General features: G+C 38.2%; 1 protein-coding gene and 1 long non-coding RNA gene across 2 annotated transcripts in view; one reads left to right on the plus strand and one right to left on the minus strand.

Moving 5' to 3' along the window:
- The window catches only part of MRTFB (myocardin related transcription factor B), a 202,265-nt gene extending 186,177 nt beyond the window's left edge, over positions 1-16,088 (plus strand). Inside the window, exons 14-16 of the mRNA XM_077828958.1 lie at positions 269-406; positions 1,507-1,567; positions 10,504-16,088. Of these exons, the coding sequence (XP_077685084.1) occupies positions 269-406; positions 1,507-1,567; positions 10,504-11,039 (735 nt within the window). The 3' untranslated portion in view covers positions 11,040-16,088. The remainder of the gene's footprint in view (positions 1-268; positions 407-1,506; positions 1,568-10,503) is intronic.
- The window catches only part of LOC144271556 (uncharacterized), a 45,898-nt gene continuing 25,979 nt past the window's right edge, over positions 380-20,298 (minus strand). The window contains exons 2-3 of the long non-coding RNA XR_013347369.1: positions 8,404-8,634; positions 380-6,668 (exon numbers count right to left, since the gene is read on the minus strand). This is a non-coding gene — a long non-coding RNA (uncharacterized LOC144271556). The remainder of the gene's footprint in view (positions 6,669-8,403; positions 8,635-20,298) is intronic.

Below are 20,298 nucleotides of genomic sequence, written 5' to 3' on the forward strand. Positions count from 1 at the left end.
TTCTCCACAAGGCTGTTGCTACATTTTTTATTAAGAAAATGTAAGCATGAGGAATTAGTGTTGGGTGTATATGAATATTTTACATACAGAATACATACATCTAATCTAGCTGTAAAACAGTTAAAAGTAATCACACACTATCAGCTAAATAGTTATCTGACTGGAGAACCAGGGTAAATCTAATATTTATATAGCTGATCCCCTTAAGAATAGTTTAGTTTACCAATATGGTTCACTTGTTTGTTCATTATGTTGTTGTTTCACATAGCCTGACTCACCATCGGCGTCCCAACCATATATCATACAACACACTCTATTCAGCAATCCAGGAACCAAGACAAAAGACCCTCCACGTTATGAAGAGGCCATAAAACAGACCCGCAACATGCAGGCATGTCAGCGAGAGGTAGGTTAAATAAGAGAAAATAACTATCAGATAATTTTTTCCCTTTTTACATAGAATTATTAAAATCGGTGTCAGTGTGTTGGTCCGAGTGCCAGGATTTCCCTGCATGCACTCCATTGCTCAGACCTACCCTATTGGCATTTGGATATATATAGTGATTTTCACTCCAAGAGCTCTGGTTTTTCATGATTCTGTTAACTGAATTTATCCTTTAGATAAAATTATTTCAGATGTACAAAATATTGGTGGTTTGTCTGTATATTTAGCTGTATGGAAATAATTAATATTGTGACATTATCAAATATGACACCTTGTTACCAATCTAGCAATAATTACCCTTCAAATGACATTGCATGTTTTCAGCTCTTTAAAGAGCTTGTCTGACCCATAATACCTTGAAAATGGACAAGCTGTATTTGATAAGTGTACAATTAATTATTTTTTCATTGTTTGTATTTGTGTAAAATTGTTCAACAACATTTAAAAAGGTACGTTAGCAGGACCACTCAAAAAGACTCTCTCATTTTAATGTGTGTTGTCAGTACTATTATGAGGAATATTGGATTGTGGGCCTTAAAGTATCACTATGACATCATTCATATTGGCAATGAGGAGACTTCAAGACAGTTGCAAGGCAAGATGCTCATTTGCTTTATTTGTATTTCGTTGTAATAATTTCTTTAGAATGCTATTTAATATATATATATCTCTAAAACCCCAGTAGCCCACCCACTAGTCTTGGCTGGTGGCTTATGTGGTAGAAGAAGCCACTATTTAAAAAGCTATTAAATACACCAACATTACTTACATTATTTAAAAAAAAATATTTCTCCTTGCCTTTCAGCAGCTTCCTGATTTGCTTCATGCTAATCCCCTCAGTGACAACACTATAAAACAGATGACAACCACATCTAATATCATTCAAAGTATTATTTAAAAGCATGGCATTACTCCAGCTTTTACTGGTGAGGCTAAAGTCATTTAAAAAAAAATCTAGAGCCATAATCCAAGCTAATGTTAATAGTGTTATTGAGGGAAGCTGGCATCAATCACATCTTATATTAGAGTCTGCATGACAAGAAATTCTCTCTCCGTTACAGATTTCAAATGCACACAGTCAACAGATGGATGATCTCTTCGATATCCTCATTAAGAGTGGAGGTAAGTCAGATTAACACTATGTGTAATGTATAGACAAAACTATTTAAAAAACTGACAGAAATTAGAACAAGAAGTTAAGATGCGATGGGAAGAAAGGAGTAAGGAAGAAAATGGGACCACTACAGCAGAGGGGTCTCATCTGCTGGAGTAAGTGGATATTTACGTACCAAACATGGCATTTATTTTTCCTGTTCAATTCTCTAAGAACACTGTACCTAAATGCAAAGTATTTGAAAGGCCAAAGTTCCATTAGCACTGAGGAAAATAATCATTCACCCTATACCACAAGCTGACTGCTGCTGTAGAAGGCTGTCAGTTGTGATATATTAGCTTTAGACAGTGACAAAAATATCTTAGTAGACAGTATACATGTAGTTCTACATTTTAACTAGACAGCTATTTATCAAGGTTTCAGCTCTCATTTTGATGCAAGTGAAACATTCATTTCAGGGGTATTTGGGAAGTAAATTACTTATGGTTCTGATCCAGTTCAGAGGAAAGAGGTGTAATTAAAATCTGCTTTCTGTAGATTTATATGAATTAAATTTTGAAAAAAGTGATTTGTATTTAAAACAAAAGGACAATGCTATATCCAGAGTCTTACAAACACATACTTTTGTAAATTTAATATATTCCTCATCTGCCATTCTAGAAAACGTTTCTTCCCCATTTGTCTAGAACATTGTTTCTCAATGACTGTTCCATGGACTGGTGCTGGTCCCTGGTATCGAAAAGGTTGTGAAACACTGCTCTAGAATACTGGCCATTCTGCTCATGCTTCCTGTCTTTTTCTGGGCTCTTTCACATACCTCTCCCTCCCTCCTGACTCCATGAATGTTAGCAAGCCTGGAGAACCACTTCAATCACTCTCTTTGGGTAAGTTATTTAAGTGGTAAAAGTCCTCAGTAGCTTCCCCTTTCTAACAGGGTACAAGAATAATTTCCAGGGTCAGTCTTCTTGATGTGGTTCTAGTTCTGCCGCTACAGATCCTGTGTATTACTGACTATCATTATCACATCAAGCCAATTATGGATGCAGAGTTTTTGTATCTGCCACCTGAGAAAAACCTGCACTCTAATTCTCACAATTCATTATGTCTGCTAACAGTAGTATAGTATCGTGTTTGGTAGGATAGAAGAAAAAGACACATGAAAGGAAAACTTCATATTAGAATCTGGAAAAGACAACATATATAGAATAAAGCATGTTTCCATTGTAATGTACAAAATTAACACGTTAAAACCTAACCCTCAAAGAAACTATTGGGGGAAATAGGCATAAAATGTGCACACACACAAGTTAATGGCTAAATTCCTGTAAATTAAGGAAGTTAAATTAAATAAAGTAAATTAAAACGTGACGTAATTAATATTTAATAATTATTTTAATTATTAATTAAATTAATTAATATTTCAGTCAGCATTTAAACTAAGGTTAAAGATCAGAAAGCAAGTCTGAACAAAAGAATTTTGCAAACTATCATTGGCATAAAACTATACATAAAATTCATTGTAGGCTGAGAAATGATTAATATACTCAGAGGAAAATGTTCTGATAGCAAGTAATCAAATTAGTGTAATATTTAGTGTTGCTTCCATAAGGTTATTGATGAGTGCCAAGATAAAAACCTGACTGTTCGGCAGTAGCTGGAATTTCAACCACATCCTAAAAATCTATAGTATTTCTGTTAGTCAAAATTAACTGAAGAGTTATAAGAATAAACTTGAATTACACAATGCAGGGATTGTATAATCTGAAAGCAAAACAGCTGCCTGTACAGACTAACCACAATATAAGACCTTTGTCATGATCAAGACTATTACACAAAAATTCAAACATCTTAATACAGACCAATCAAGCTTTGTTTAATGTGTACAAATGGTTCTAATGCTCCCCAAAACATCTTCATGCTAATGGTTCTATGCTTCTCACTTCAAAATAATGATGTAAAGTTACAGGAAATGGTAAAGAACACATTATTATGCTTACTCAGGTATATACAAACATCTGTAGCAGAGGGTGAAGAAATTATGGTTTGATCAGTAAGAGTTATTTGCCAATTCCTGTAAGTTTTGCAAAAAAGTTAAACAAAAATACCATGGCAGATATTTTCCATCATCTTATTAAAAAGGAAAGACCCCCCTTCCTGGGTTATTGCCCTAACCTACATGAGCTCTGCACTAAAAACCTCTGCCATCATAATGTGTTTTTAACATTTTTTATACCAACAGAAGCCCTCTTGCAGATGCAGTTATACTGGCCAAAAAGTGCTTTTGCTGACATAGAAAAGGCCCTACTTGAACTGCGGCTGAGTTGCAGACAAGCAATAACAGACCTTATTATTATGGGCACACGGCAGGGCATCCACTGTCAGAATTGCAGTGGAAGCCTAATATTGTGGAATCTGCAATATTGCAAATTAAGCTGGGCCTTAGATATAGCTTATATTGTTTGGGAAACTAGTGTGAACTATACCAGCAAAAGCACATTTTTGCCATGAGAAACTGTCTCTCAAATTGGTTAGTCTCTAAGGTGCCACTAGTACTCCTTTTCTTTTTGCGAATACAGACTAACACGGCTGCTACTCTGAAACCTGTCTCTCTACTAGGCACATTTACTAGAACAGCTATACCAGCAAACCTTTTTTAGTGAAGACTAGACTCGAGAAAACTGTGTGGATTGGTAGACAAAAAAGCTTTTCATTGTCTTCGCTTAAAGTTTTATGTGCAAAAATTGTTTGTGAACTCTGTTCAGTTAATAAATGTACAACAGAGGTGTGATCTTGCAACTAGTTCCATTAACTTTACTGGGCCTATTTCATTAAAAGCAGCAGGACTGAAGTTTAGAAAGAGCTAATAAACAAGGCATAAGAAAAAAAGTAGGCATACTTAACTTATAAGCAATGTTCCCTCTAATTTTTGACAGGCTGAGTGTGCAAAAAAATTTCTTCTGTGCAAATTTTTGCAGCAGAGTTCAAATTTGTACACCATGAGGCAAATGTGCCCAAGCGAGTAAAATGCTTATACATTTAAAAATTTGCAATTTGTCTATTTATATGGGTTTTCAGATAGACATCATAAGTAAAAAACAAACAAACAAAAGTTTGTTTTAAATTTTAAAATTTTCCTTTAAAAAAAAAATAAATGATTATCAGCTAAGAATAAGATATGTAATTACAAATGCATTTTAATTTCCTTATTGGTGGAAAGGTCAGGCTGCTAAACTAACCTTACTGTTTTTCCCCACGATCTTTTTCATTTGTCCATTTAATATAAACTCTGTCCACATCTGTCAGTCCTCCATCCAGCTGGTAACTCTTAATACACATCAGCATGTTCAAATGATCTACTTGTAAACAATTCCGTAGTTTGTTTTTTAGAGTGTTCATTAAGCTAACGCCACACTCAGAGTCTGCACCTGATGCTAGGAAGGTTCCTCCAATATCCATCAACTTTGCAAGATCCTGAAATGTTCGTTCTGGTGAGCAAATGTCACCATATTCGGGAAACTTAAAACCAAGTGGCTTTTGATTCTTTTGGCTACTGCAAACTTGAAGTCGTACTGACTGACTATAACAATCTCTTCAGCAAGAAAGTCTTTGTATTTTGAACAAAGGGATTTGACCTGATGACTTCCAAAATTGAAGTCACACTTAACTATTGCTGCACAATCAAAAGTGGACTTCATCCTCTGGAAACCTGTCTGCCAAATGTGCACACAAGATATTTATGAAAGTTATTATGGAACTGGTATCAATTTCATTATTTTCTTGAGAGCTCATATATAAGAGAGCCTTAACTTTGTCACTCCATAAGAATCTCCAAGGTACTGTCTTCTGATCTTGTTCAGTTTACCTCGGGCAAGGGGAAATGCTTCAAGAGGTGTAAGGCCCTGTTTCTGGAGCAGCGTGGATAGTGAAGCCAGCTCTGACAAAACATCATTCAAAACTCTGTTATTCGGTATTCCATGGTATTCAGCTTTTTGTGGCAATATTTAGAAACTGGATCCGTATCTTTATCCTGCTTAAAATATTCCAGAAGAGGATTAGAGTTTGAGTAAGTGCTCGAAGTGCAAAGTGCCTACATAACCAGTGCACTTCATTGAGTGGCCTGTAAGCCACTGACTTGCATTCAGAAGCATCCACTATTTCCTGAAATTTGCATTTTCTCCTGGATGACCAACAGAACACCGTGTAGACAGTTCTCGTTAAGGTTTTGATGTCTCTTATCAGCTTGACCTCTTTCCATTCATCAGAAATCCCCAAGTCTTCCCGGTGTGCAATGCAATGTTGCTGAACTAAGTGTGGAATATCACGTTTCAGCTGAGCCGCCATGCCATTGAGTTTGCCCAACATCACGGAGGCACCATCAGATGTGAACATCACCATTTTCATTTGATCAAGTTGGTGGTTTTTTAAAACTCTGATTACAGACACTATTGAAACAGCATCATATTCTTGCAATCATAATAGTCCACCAAACGAAGTTTTATAGTCTTCAGAATTTATGGATCTATATCTAAAGTAGAGTATCAAGTATGTTAATGGATATATCAGTGCTTTCATCAACAGCTAGAGTATGAAATATTGCCAATGCTATTCATGCATGAGGTCATTTTGGACAATGCAGTTGATAATTTCAATAAATTCAAAAGTATAATTTTTACTTCTCCAGCTCGCTGGTACTTTTCCATATGGTCATTAATATCCTGAACAGAAAGCTTTGAGCTGTTCATTTTAATAGCCAACACCGCATTGTCAATAAATACCTTGATTTCTTCTGGGTTTGAGCGCTTGCATTCAAGATTAATTTGCCTCCTCTGCTTTTCAGCTGGACTTTCAAGAATCATGCTAAGCAATCTGCTCTGTAAGGAAGGGTTTTGTTTCTAAGTCTTGTTACACCATCTATATGAGACTTATTTGACAGATGATGCTTTCAGAAATCCAACTTCCATACATAGTTCCACATTCTTCCTGTTGAAAATTCTCCCAGAGCTCTGGCATCTCAACAATATACACAAACCACTCGGTTGTCCTCATCATATGTGAATATTTCACAAAGTTTAACAGGCATTACGCTATGTGACTTTGGTGTAACCATCTCTATAGTGACAGGTTTCAGAGTAACAGCCGTGTTAGTCTGTATTCGCAAAAAGAAAAGGAGTACTTGTGGCACCTTAGAGACTAACCAATTTATTTGAGCATGAGCTTTCGTGAGCTACAGCTCACTTCATCAGATACATACCGTGGAAACTGCAGCAGACTTTATATATACACAGAGAATATGAAACAATACCTCCTCCCACCCCACTGTCCTGCTGGTAATAGCTTATCTAAAGTAATCATCAGGTTAGGCCATTTCCAGCACAAATCCAGGTTTTCTCACCCTCCACCCCCCCACACAAATTCACTCTCCTGCTGGTGATAGCCCATCCAAAGTGACAACTCTTTACACAATGTGCATGATAATGAAGTTAGGCCATTTCCTGCACAAATCCAGGTTCTCTCACTCCCTCACCCCCCTCCAAAAACCCACCCCCATACACACACAGACTCACTCTCCTGCTGGTAATAGCTCGTCCAAACTGACCACTCTCCAAGTTTGAATCCAAGTTAAACCAGAACATCTGGGGGGGGGGGGAAAACAAGAGGAAATAGGCTACCTTGCATAATGACTTAGCCACTCCCAGTCTCTATTTAAGCCTAAATTAATAGTATCCAATTTGCAAATGAATTCCAATTCAGCAGTTTCTCGCTGGAGTCTGGATTTGAAGTTTTTTTGTTTTAAGATAGCGACCTTCATGTCTGTGATTGCGTAACCAGAGAGATTGAAGTGTTCTCCGACTGGTTTATGAATGTTATAATTCTTGACATCTGATTTGTGTCCATTTATTCTTTTACGTAGAGACTGTCCAGTTTGACCAATGTACATGGCAGAGGGGCATTGCTGGCACATGATGGCATAAATCACATTGGTGGATGTGCAGGTGAACGAGCCTCTGATAGTGTGGCTGATGTTATTAGGCCCTGTGATGGTGTCCCCTGAATAGATGTGGGCACAATTGGCAACGGGCTTTGTTGCAAGGATAAGTTCCTGGGTTAGTGGTTCTGTTGTGTGGTATGTGGTTGTTGGTGAGTATTTGCTTCAGGTTGCGGGGCTGTCTGTAGGCAAGGACTGGCCTGTCTCCCAAGATTTGTGAGAGTGTTGGGTCATCCTTTAGGATAGGTTGTAGATCCTTAATAATGCGTTGGAGGGGTTTTAGTTGGGGGCTGAAGGTGACGGCTAGTGGCGTTCTGTTATTTTCTTTGTTAGGCCTGTCCTGTAGTAGGTAACTTCTGGGAACTCTTCTGGCTCTATCAATCTGTTTCTTTACTTCCGCAGGTGGGTATTGTAGTTGTAAGAAAGCTTGACAGAGATCTTGTAGGTGTTTGTCTCTGTCTGAGGGGTTGGAGCAAATGCGGTTGTATCGCAGAGCTTGGCTGTAGACGATGGATCGTGTGGTGTGGTCAGGGTGAAAGCTGGAGGCATGCAGGTAGGAATAGCGGTCAGTAGGTTTCCTGTATAGGGTGGTGTTTATGTGACCATTGTTTATTAGCACTGTAGTGTCCAGGAAGTGGATCTCTTGTGTGGACTGGACCAGGCTGAGGTTGATGGTGGGATGGAAATTGTTGAAATCATGGTGGAATTCCTCAAGGGCTTCTTTTCCATGGGTCCAGATGATGAAGATGTCATCAATATAGCGCAAGTAGAGTAGGGGCTTTAGGGGACGAGAGCTGAGGAAGCGTTGTTCTAAATCAGCCATAAAAATGTTGGCATACTGTGGGGCCATGCGGGTACCCATAGTCTCATCCAGCCATCCAGATTTAAATGAAGTTGCTGTTCTTTTATGCTTTAGACCGCTAGACAGTGACATTTTGGGATTGATTTTTTTTATCAGATTGATTTATTTAAAATTAATACTTTTATTATATGGCTACTATTTCAGTGTGCTTAACAAAAGGGCAAATGGGAGATCATTCAGATCAGGAAACGGGAAGTTTGTGCATAGCTCCGATCACATCCATGTATCTGTGGCAAAAAAACAGTAAAACATCACAAGTAAATGTATGAAGTCCAATGCCTTTGAAAGATTTCAATCACAAAAACAACACTTACCTTTGTTCATTTCTGGGAAATCTTTGCAGTTCCTTAGCAACTACAGCTAGGCATTTTGACTTATTCGCATGTACTTGAGTTTGTACACAGACTACAAGGAGATGTGTGGATCCCCCCATCCCGCTGTGATCAATGTTCCATGTTCAAAATGCTGGTGGGGAGGGGTATGATTCATTGCCCTCCTTTCCCTTTCCTGCCCCCCTTGCCAGCTAGTAGAATCTGGCTGTGTTGATAGATGGCGGGCAAACAATATCAAAAGTCACCCATAAATAGGGTGACCAGATCGCAAGAGTGAAATATCAGGACACATTGGGCGAGTGGGGGAAGAGACCCACACAGCTTCCCTGGCCTACACCCCCTGAACCCACTATGCCCAGAGCCCCCCCCACAACCTCCCACATTTGACACAAATGCACAGTGCTGTGCACACCACCACCCCTGCCCACAGCCCCAGCACCCCACACAGAACCCCCCCACTTGCTAATTTCCCAATACACACAGATTTCTCCTTCCTCCCAGTGCCTTTCCCCACAGCCCCACCACAACTAAACAATGCCCCACACAGACCCCCACCCACTGCCTAGTGCCCTGACACACACATCTCCCCCCCGCTAGCACACCAAAACACACAAACCTCCCGCACTGCCCAGCGTCCTCTTTACCCTTGCAGGCCCCACACACCTCCCAGACACTCACTCCACCACACCCTGCCCCCTTCCCTGGCCACACTCACCAGCCCTGCTGGGAGGTCTCTGGCTCCTAGGGTCAGAGTGGCGAGGGGGTGTCTCCACTCTCCATGTGCTGTGCCCGCCACAACTGTGAGCTCTGTGGCTCCCACTGGCCGGGAAAAGCACCAATGGGAGCTACCGGAGCAGGGCTTGCAGGCACCGGCAGCACATAGAGACCCAAAGAGCCAGCAGGTCCCTCTGGCTCTTAGGGTCGGATCAGGTTAGGTCAGGGGGAGAGGCACCTGCAGCAGGAAGCGCCGCCACGCCAGCCCCAGGACTTTGGCGGTGATGGTGAGCGGGTGTCCCAACCGATGTGCGGTCAGGACACGAGACAAATGTGCACATGGTGTTTCCCCGTGTGCCCGGGGTTTAGAATCTGTGTGCGCGCGTGCACAGCTTAGAGGGAACAGTGCTCGTAAGGTTAAGTAAATTGTTCTGTTAGCCTCCTCAAGGATTTGTGCAGTTACTGCTTAAGTAGAAATGTCCTTTTAATAGGAACGACACTAGGTGAGCTCTTGTTCTAAGGTAATATTTGGTACTAAGTTAGTGAAGCAGCTGTATAACTGTAGTAAAATACAGTTGGACATAGCACTAGTATTTCAGATCTTCAATTTAGAAAGACCATGGACATCATGTCAGTCCTCCTCAAATTAAATACAGTATTTCAGACTTGCTGAAATATTACTGACAAGAAAAGATGTGGAGATCAATTTAAAAGACCTCGTGTCTCATTATTTGCAGTGTTGTTATAGCCATGTTGGTCCCAGGATATTAGACACATGTAATGGATTAGGCAGTATCTTTTATTGGACCAACTCCTGAAAAAGCATTCTGTGTAAGCTCAAAAGCTTGTCTTTTTCATCAACAGAAGTTGATCCAAGAAGAGATATTATCTCAGCCACCTTGTCTCATTATTAAAATGATAAACAACTTCACATGCTTAGTTTAGGATTTACAGTTCATACCTCAAGAAAGTATTTAGTAGTTGAATATCTGAAGGTACCTAATTTTTTTTGCCCTTTATTTTCATGGATTTATTTTTTCTTTTATACAGAGATTTCCCTCCCTCTAAAAGAGGAACCATCTCCCATTTCCAAAATGAGACCAGTTACAGCCAATATCACCACAATGCCAGTGAACACAGTAGTATCTCGCCCTCCACCACAAGTCCAAATGGCACCTCCTGTGTCTTTAGAACCAACAAATAGTTTGTCGATAAGTTTGGAGAATCAACTTGAAGCTCTCTTGGATGGACATTTACCTTCAGGTAATGAAATTCCACAACTAGCAAGCAGTAGCGAGGACAGAGAATCATTTTCTCTGATTGAAGATCTTCAGAATGATCTGCTTAATCACTCCAGCATGCTTGATCATGCCCATTCACCCATGGAAACAGCTGACCAACAATTCACTGCTAATAGTTCCTGTTTATCTCTTGACCTTCCTGACACAAATTTAGACAATATGGAGTGGTTAGACATTACCATGCCCAATTCCTCATCAGGGCTTACTCCTCTGAGCTCTACTGCCCCAAGTATGTTTTCCACTGACTTTCTAGATCCACAAGACCTACAGTTGCACTGGGATTAAGCTATAGAGGTACAGCAGATGAAAACTTCACTTTATCTGTTTACAGTATAGGTCCTTTGACACTATTCTGATTGCAAATAAGGTAAATTACCACAGAATGATTGGGAAGGAGAAATGCTTGATGCTAATTCTGCATTTATGTTTAACTATACAAGTAAGTTTCTTTACCCTTCTATTAATAATGCAGATCAGAGCCATCTGGGAATTATACTTCACAGGTCGAGAGAATGATTGTAGTTATTGATGGAAAAGTACCACCAAGAAGAAAGCAGTGTATATAGGAAATAGCATTGAGATACCTTCATAATGCTCAAACGAACTGCAAAATGTGTGGTCATTTGATTAGACTTTAAACAGAAGAAAAATAGTGCAATCAGATTTCAACCTACTGTACCAATAAAGAGTAAACATTGTTTGAGGGAAGGTAAGATATCTCTGCACTTGATTGTTCCTGTGGACAGCCTGAGCCAAGATCAAGAGGCATTGTAAGGGCAAAGGCAACTAAAAGCACTGGCTGGTTCAGTGAAATTTCACTAGTCTAGAGTCTTTAAATTTGTTCAAGTTGTTTTTATATTTTATTTTCTGTGACTTTTAGAAAATTCCTCTTACTCTCTTTCATTTTTAAATCCTGAAGGAAGAACTGCATCCCAAGGGATATTTTAAATGTAATTGCACACAATCCACTGTAGCAAGGCCAGGTATATTGAGAACACTGAATTTTCTATAGCAACACTTTGGATTTATTAGATATGTGTATATCAGACAGTTATTTGTATACTTTTTACCTTTGTGACTTGTACAGCTTATTTTTGTGGAGGCAGAGTAGCAGTGGTCACCAAACCAATAGACTACAGTATTCTACGAATATTTAATATCCAAGTTTACTTCCATTGTTTCAGAGACTATTTGCTAGAGACATTCATCTAACCAAATATCTCCAAGAATCATTTCAGGATATTAAAATGTTTACAGGACAATACAAGAGGAGTTCCATGTGATTCTTGTAGGCCCTGATCTTGCAAACATTTATGGACATGAGTAAGACATGCTGACCTCAATTAAAATTTTTGCAGGATCATGGTCAGAATACATAAGATGTATACAAGATAGTGACAGATCGACTCCCTAACCCCTGAACATCTTAGGTAAAGAGCAATGAAAAAATAGAAAAGCTTCAAGATGTAAAATTCAACACTATTAAGGATTAATGCTTCAGAATAGATGACTGTAGCAAAAAAACAGTAGTTAATTGAGGGCATGCTGGATGGGTAGCAAGGGGGTTGTCATTTGTTACTGCATGCCCATAATTTGCTCCTTGTAGAATTTCTAACTTTTTAGAAACTAACATGAAAATACTTTGAAAAACAAACCAGAATGCAAATAAGAATTAAATATTCTAGAACTCTATTTTATTTCTCATACAATAACTTTAACAGTATTGCTGTAACTAATACATACATATTCCCACAACATTAAGATCAGAAATAAAGCAATTTCTGGGCTGAAAATGGGTCTCAGTTCAGAAACAATTGTTTTTTCAGTTTAAAAAATAACATTTAGCAAGTGATTAGTGCACAGTGTGGTGTTAAAGCTTATGCCATTTTGCAGAGGTAAACTGATATCAAAGAAATGCTGGAAACAAACTAAAAGTGGCTGCTGTTAACTGTACAGTAACCATTTTAATAAGCATACCAAAATGAACTTTCAAAATGGCTGTTAGTACTTCTAGATTATAATAGTCCAAATTCTTATAACTTCCTAAATTACCAATCATGAAGTGTGAGCCATTAGTTCTGCTTGGGCAGAGTTCTGTTAACTAAGTATAAACATAGAAATCCAGACTAATGGATTACATCGCAGACTTGGGGACTAAATTAGCATCTGTACTTTTTGGGATAGAGCCAATCAACATTTTAAAACTAATTACATATCTTGATATGAAATGTTTGCAAACACTTCATAAAAGGCCACGCTTATCAAGATGCCATATCATACATGTAGTTTGGTTTTAAACAAACATTCTAAGAAAATATCAGTCATATTAACAAAAAAAGAAATTCAAAGTTAAGGGATAGGATGCTATCCTTATTCCTCACTGTTGTGCCTAGATACTGCCAGAAGTAGTTGTGCATACAATACTTGGGTATAATGTTACATAAGGACTGTCTGCCTTAAGATTTGATTGTCTTGGCTTTGGTATTATACATACTGTTACTTATGTGTAGTATTTTGCTTTTAATATTGGTGAATAGAGTAGGGTTCTTCAGACAATAAATGAACAAATACCCTGACCTTTACCCATTCCACTTGGCGACACGCTCTGTGGGGGGTGATCCTATGAGGTGCTAAGTGCCTAGTCTGAGTGTTAAAGGCACTCAGCACCTTGGAGGAATAGGTGCTTGGTCTGGTAGCTAGACCTGTGTATGTAATTTATATTGTTCTACGCTACTATGTTAGTATATTATGTATGATATTGTACTAAAAATGTGCAGTGTGAAATGTGACACCAGACCAAAGATGGTAGTAACAAAATGGCCCCTTTTGTCTTTGCCTTCTGTTTAAATGTGATGAAGGTGATTTTAACTAGAGTCAGTTTTCTAGTTGAGGAAAAAGAATTTTTTTGATGTGCATGTAAATATAGCTTCATGCTGGCAATATTGTATAGTATATTGCTATACAAATACCCTTATTGGCAATGTAGAATGTTAACAAACCCATAGGAATCTGTGTGCAGAAAAAAAAATCCCATACATCTAAAATATGCTGATACCAGTACAGAATTGCTTTCTACTCATATTGGCTCAATTCACGTAAAACTAAGGGATTATTATACCTGTCCTTGAAACAAAAATGTGATTTTGTACAATTCAAAATTACTTGTATTGTAAAACCTTACACACACACAAATATAGATATACGTATGTTTGCTTTAAAGTGTATGTTGTGAAATGTGCTACAATATTTGCCATATTCATACATACCTGGCATTGTGGAAAATTTTTCTTGTGCATGTTTTAAATGATCGTTTTTGTAATATAAAAAAGACAAATCTTTAACAATGACTGTACAGACTTGTGACTGCTACCACTAGAGTGGTATTTCTCATTGTGAGAACAGTTGCACTTGCAAAAGAATGCACTGATACCAAATTCACCAAGCTAGCTAAAGTAGACTAACAAAACATGGTTCCTGTGAACTGTGCTGTTAGTGGATGGTAACATCACAATTAAGGATACCATTTTTATCACTAAATTTACCACAGAAACAGTTTTTCTTCTGCACTTCTAGTGCCCTTAGTGAGGCATATAAGTTTACAAAGTACCCTTATATGCCATTTTTCTTGCACACTAAACAGTTGATTATCCCGGTCATAAATTTAAAAGGCTTTTGAAGGGCAGAATTTATGGCAATTGTTCTCTGCACAACTTTAGGATCCAATCCTGAAACCTGAACTTGCAACAGTGAGGGTTTTCAGAATCAGGTTTTTAAAGAACGAAGTGCCACAGCATTTAGGAAGAACTTCCTACTCCTATGCTGAAATCTTTTTTAAACAGTTATTAAAACATAGTTAGTTCACCAAGGTAACCTTAAGGTAGGTAAGCAGGTATATAAAACAAGCAACATATGGATGTTTTCTATTGGTATCTGCCTATCTGCCAATATACAACACACATCTTGTAGGGCTGAAAATTGTAACAGATAGGCAACATAATTGATAACCCAGCACAAGCTGTCTAACTGCTTTAAAGGTCACAAAAGATGACTCACTGTAATCACAGAATACTTTAACTGGAAGGGCCTTGTAAAGCTGACTGATGCATCATCATTTATTTGGATTGCATCCTAATTTTTTTAAAACTGGAAAATAAATAAATAAATATTAGGACATAGTGCCACAGAATTCTGAATAAAGAACCCTTAAATGCTGAAACACTTTATACAGTTGTAGAACTGTTAAATTTTTAAATCTGTTTTCCTATCACTTTTCTTATCAATCAAATAAACATAGCTGTAAAGAGATTAAGTGGAACATGCATAAGAGGATCATTATCTGAGCTCTCAAATCTAATTAACCTGTATGTTTGAGCAACAGTCCCCTTTTACATCGAGTTGTTAAATGTAAAAGGAAATTGGAAGCAAGCACTGAAGTTCATGCATCAGTGCAGTTCCACATTAGAAAAGGAGAGACTGCATTCTGCAGTGTCTGAGTTTGAATGCAAGGAATTTTCTTATCCAGTGTGTAAAACGTAGCTTTAGAAATCTAGCAGTCATCATGGTAACTGTTTGAGGGCTATGTTTCAGCAAAGAATAGGAACAAGTACATCTTTATACTACAGTGTAACAACTGTGATTTTTTTGGTAAGACTACTGCTTAAATAATCAAAAGGAGATACACAGCCTCAAATAAAATAATAGGAACCAAAGCATTGTCATTTATATTGCCAAAGGAGGCATTTTGTATTTTAAAGGAAAAAAGTCAGTCCCAAAAGGTATTATCCACTTACTTAATTATACTTATTAAAAATTAAGGATGTAGATATTTCTGAAGTTGTTTTGATGTTAACAGCACACATTTGTTGTTTTGTTTGAGAAATTGTATTAAGTAATATCTGGTTTCTCTCTTCATTGTTGCTTGCAGTAGAAATAATGCTTATCGTGATAGGTGTTTCTCTTCTTATTTTCATAGTCACAATTATGTCTTAGCATCTCACTTTATGAAAAAAGAAGAAAGATACTAATCTGTAGAGCCCTCTTCATTTAAGCACTAGTTTATTAAATAAAAATTATGGCAATCAGGATGTCCATTTATGTTTGCCTTTCTAGAAGAAACCATGATGCCTTTGTATTTGCTGTTTGCACCCCTGAGATAAATTCCATATCTTTGAATGCCATATGTTTTGCACATTGTACTGTATATATGTAATGCATACTGTATTTTTATATGTGTAGTACATTTAACAAATATTTTGTACATAGTGGCAACATTGTAGCTACTGAGGAAATGTCTGACATCAGCATTTTTGCTATGTGTCTCAAATAAAAAAAGAAACTGTGTACATTTTTTGTTCATGTCTGACAAATACTATCATTTCAGAGAGTAATCAGCAAAAGCAATCAAAAACATGCCATCAGAAATATTCTTAACTCTTGACCCACTGCTACGGTAACACCTGGGTAACCACAGCCCCAAAAAGGAATGAGAATAAAAATATATAGGTACAAATACCCTACAAATGGATTTTTAAAATGTAACAGCATAACAAATTGAAGCCTTTAAAATTTAACTTTCGGGGGGATAAAAACAACCAAACAAACAAGGATATTTGTAAAGGAGTGAATACCAGACCAGCTGCGTGTTCCATTCTAGAAATTAAGTAGAAGATCCATACTGTACATGGTATATTTTATATTTAGAACTATAGAAAATTATCTTGCCAGCATCCAGACATCATGATTTTAAGCAATAAAATGAAAATCAACTAGAACTTTCCTTTAAAGACCAGAAAAAAATGAGATGCCAAATACCATATGTGGGAGCAAACTTTTGCCACTTAGCAAGAAAATGGACAATGGCTTTTGGAGATTATTAGCAGGGTCATATTGCAGTGGAACACAAATTCACCAAAATCAGTTTTACACCACACTCTCCATCATCAACTGAGGAACATGAAAAATTGGGTTTTTTAATTACCAGGGCTAAATAGCAAATTCTTATAACTACTGGCATTATAAATACTATGTAGTCATCCCTTCTATAAACTGTAAACAGAGAACCACAAACCTGACAAGTTCACTTATTTGAACATGTTTTTACAAGTGAGAAAACAACATTTTGGGAATCAGGTGTGAGAGTAATGTTATTTCCATTACTTTATAATGCAAATGAACATTTCTGTGCAGCTCTTTAGAAATTCCACTGTTGTGGATCACTACTCCTATTCACAAATTGTTTTTTGTTGAGAAAACTGGTATCAAATACCCTCCAGTTTATGTTGTTTATGTCAAATGGTTTAAAATTCACAAAGTGTAATGCTTGTCTAGAACAGTAAGAACCCCTGCATAGCTGCTGCGTGTTTATCTGTTTCAAATGGAATAGAAAAAAGAGTCATGTTCCATTAACATAGCAAATATTTCTTCAAGACTGACAATCATTCAGCTATACACACAGCTTCCGTTTACCCACACAAGGTAACATGCTACTTGCAGTACTTATTAGCATTCATCAAACTATAAACCACAGTTCCAAAAAGGTTTGGAGCATAGTTCAAAGGTTGACTATCTTATATAAAATGTAGGTATACTAGACTAAAGTCTCACATTCTTTGATACAATTCTTGAGCATGACAGAGTTCCCCATTTAAAGCACACCAAGTCTCTTCCCTCTCTCCCGTTAAAAAAAAAAAGGGTTTGAAACACTGATGTAGTCTACAAAGCTTACCAACCAACATTCAACACTCATCATTGTCTATATATCTTTTCAATGGTAAGCTCATCAAGGCAGTGACCTTATTTTTGTAAATTTTGCATACTAACATTCAGTGCTTTTTTTTTTTTCCCATAATGCATGGCATGCCAATACATGCCTAAAAGTGAGAGTCTATATTTGGGGTCCTATATGCTGTTCAGCCCACACACAAGTAAATTACAAGGTCCTTAAAATCAAAGCTAAGCAAGCAGTGATGATCAACCCTAGTCTAACAGATCAGTATATGATGTAAAAATTAAACATTTTAGGAAATATCCCTGCTTCAAGTGGTTATAAGTACTGGACAAATGCATAATTTTAAAAGTGAAGGTACTCTGGAAGTATTAATTTTTACTTGGCCACTCAGATAACAACTAACTGGAATGAAAGGAACTGAATTAGTCAAGCTCTGGCAGTATTTTAAATCCATACAAGCAATTAGGTAATACCATGCATAGAGATGATCTCTGTTCTTTGAAAAAGCCAAAAATAAAATTTTAAATAAAATGAGTCATCCGCAGTCGCTGGCACAGAGTGCAAGAACGTCAAGTCATACAAAGCTAACACCGCATGACTAAGTAGAAATGTTTAAGGAGACAACCGAACATGCTTTAATCCAAACTTACCTGTTGTAAGAAAGAAAAGCCAACAAAACTGAGGAAGCTGAACTCAATCACAGAGAAAACTGCAGTACACTACAATATGTACTGATTGTTTTTGGCAGCAAGAGAGAATGAGCGAGGCTGGATGCTGTTTTGGATTATTCATGCAGGTGACAGAAGAAAATGTCTATCTGATTTGGGTTTTCCTAAAAAGCCCTATCACTGTAGAAACAAAGTAGCGAGTACTGTGATTAAAGCTAGTTACACTTAAACCATGTCTACTGGCCAAGAAGGGAGATGTTTTAGACTCCTCACTGGCCCCTCCCTTTGGCTGTGTCATCACTACATACAACAAGGCTGGAAGAATGCACTTGACACTCATAACAAACTAACCACCAAACGTGGGTTGAATTTTTTTTAAATGGAATTTTTCAATGACAATCACATCATTTTGGAAAAAAAGATCAATTATTTGAAGAAAGTGACTACTGGGCTTGGAGAATTTTGACACCCAATAGATTCCCATCCCATCATTACCGGCTCCCAGTGGAGCAGATTACTGTCATACCAGTGAAAAATGTCCATAGAAATTATCTGCAATACACAGCAGTTTATTGAGAAAGAATTACACAAGTGGTAAAGGGTTATATTAAGCACATAACTCCTATGTTAGACATTATGAGCTATACATTCCTCTTAGCAAGTCTCTCTTTCACAAACAGGCCCTGTGCTAGCCTCACGCAGTTCCTGCTTGACAAACAGAGAAGGTGGTTACCAATTTTACAGATGGCTTCTTCTCTCCTAGTCTGTTTTTCTCAGCCCTCTGGCCTGTCTCAGATTCCCTCAAGGCAAGGCCTTGGTTGCCTTTAGACCCCTCTGGTTCCCAGCCCTACTCGAGCCCACAGAGCAGAGTTTTGGCTACTCTGTCCAGCAGCGTTGCTCCTTCAAGTGTCAATTAAGGAATCCCAACCACAGTAATTTACTTTGCTTGATTCTTACACTCTTTTTCCTCAAAGGAGTCATATGTCTGAAAAGCATGCTCCGTGGGTGTTGGGTTACTAATTTGTACCTAATTAGTGTTTTAGAAAGGGAGGGGAGGGGGGTGGTACCAAACGAAGATCACCCTACGTTTACTCACTGATCAGTCATTCACTATGGCTCTCTGCCTGACGTCCTTGCAGTAAGGTCATTATAACCAAGTCAAACTGTGCTCCATGCTGGAGCTTTATACATGTGATATTTACTTTTTCATGGACCCACATTTGCTGACCAATAAGTTCAATATCGATCATACATGCAGACTTTGCCAGTTCTTTATCAAATTTGTTTCTGCTTAAAGGGAACCTGCTCCCAGGATCCTCTGCAGCCATTCAGCCATGTTTAAAATCATGTCAAGTTATGCTCACTTCATTCAGTATGGCCACACCAATTTGGCACCATCCCAACACCTGAGCACCAATTAAAGTTCAAAGTCCATTAAACTTTGTTCTAGGATGAGGAAGATCAGAGTTGCATATGCTGTAATAAAACAGTCCAACAGTTCTCAAACTGTTGGACCCCAAAGTGGGTTGTGACCCCATTTTAATGGGGTCACTAGGGCTAGGGTTAGACTTGGTGAGGCCCAGGGCTGTGTCTGACCCTGAAGCCCCAAGCCCCACCGCCCAAAGGCTTCAGTCCTGGGTGGCAGGCCTCACTTTATAGGCCCCCTGCCTGGGGCAGAAGCCCTTGGGTTTCGACTTTGCGCCCCCGTCTCCCGTGACCTCGGGGCAGTGGGGCTTGGGTGGGCTCAGGCTTCGGTCCCCCCTCCTGGGGTTATGTAGTAACTTTTGTTGTCAGAAAGGAGTCGCAGTGCAGTGAAGTTTCAGAACCCCTGTAATAGTCTAACAGTATTTGAACCCGAACGTAAAAACTCCTTTGATCTTATGTATTACTACAGTAATGATGCTTTTGCTTAGTTAGGACAGTCTTTCTACTGCAGCAGTCTGTGTGTGGAACAGAGGTATCACTTATGGTGGAAAAATTAATATCATTTCCTATACACCTACACTAATAAAAACCGAGTACTTGTGGCACCTTAGAGACTAACCAATTTATTTGAACATAAGCTTTCGTGAGCTACGGCTCACTTCATCGGATGCATACTGTGGTAATAGCTATTACCAGCAGGAGAGTGGGGTGGGGGGAGGTACTT

This window comes from Eretmochelys imbricata, chromosome 10 (assembly GCF_965152235.1).
Source record: "Eretmochelys imbricata isolate rEreImb1 chromosome 10, rEreImb1.hap1, whole genome shotgun sequence".
NCBI lineage: Eukaryota > Metazoa > Chordata > Testudines > Cheloniidae > Eretmochelys > Eretmochelys imbricata.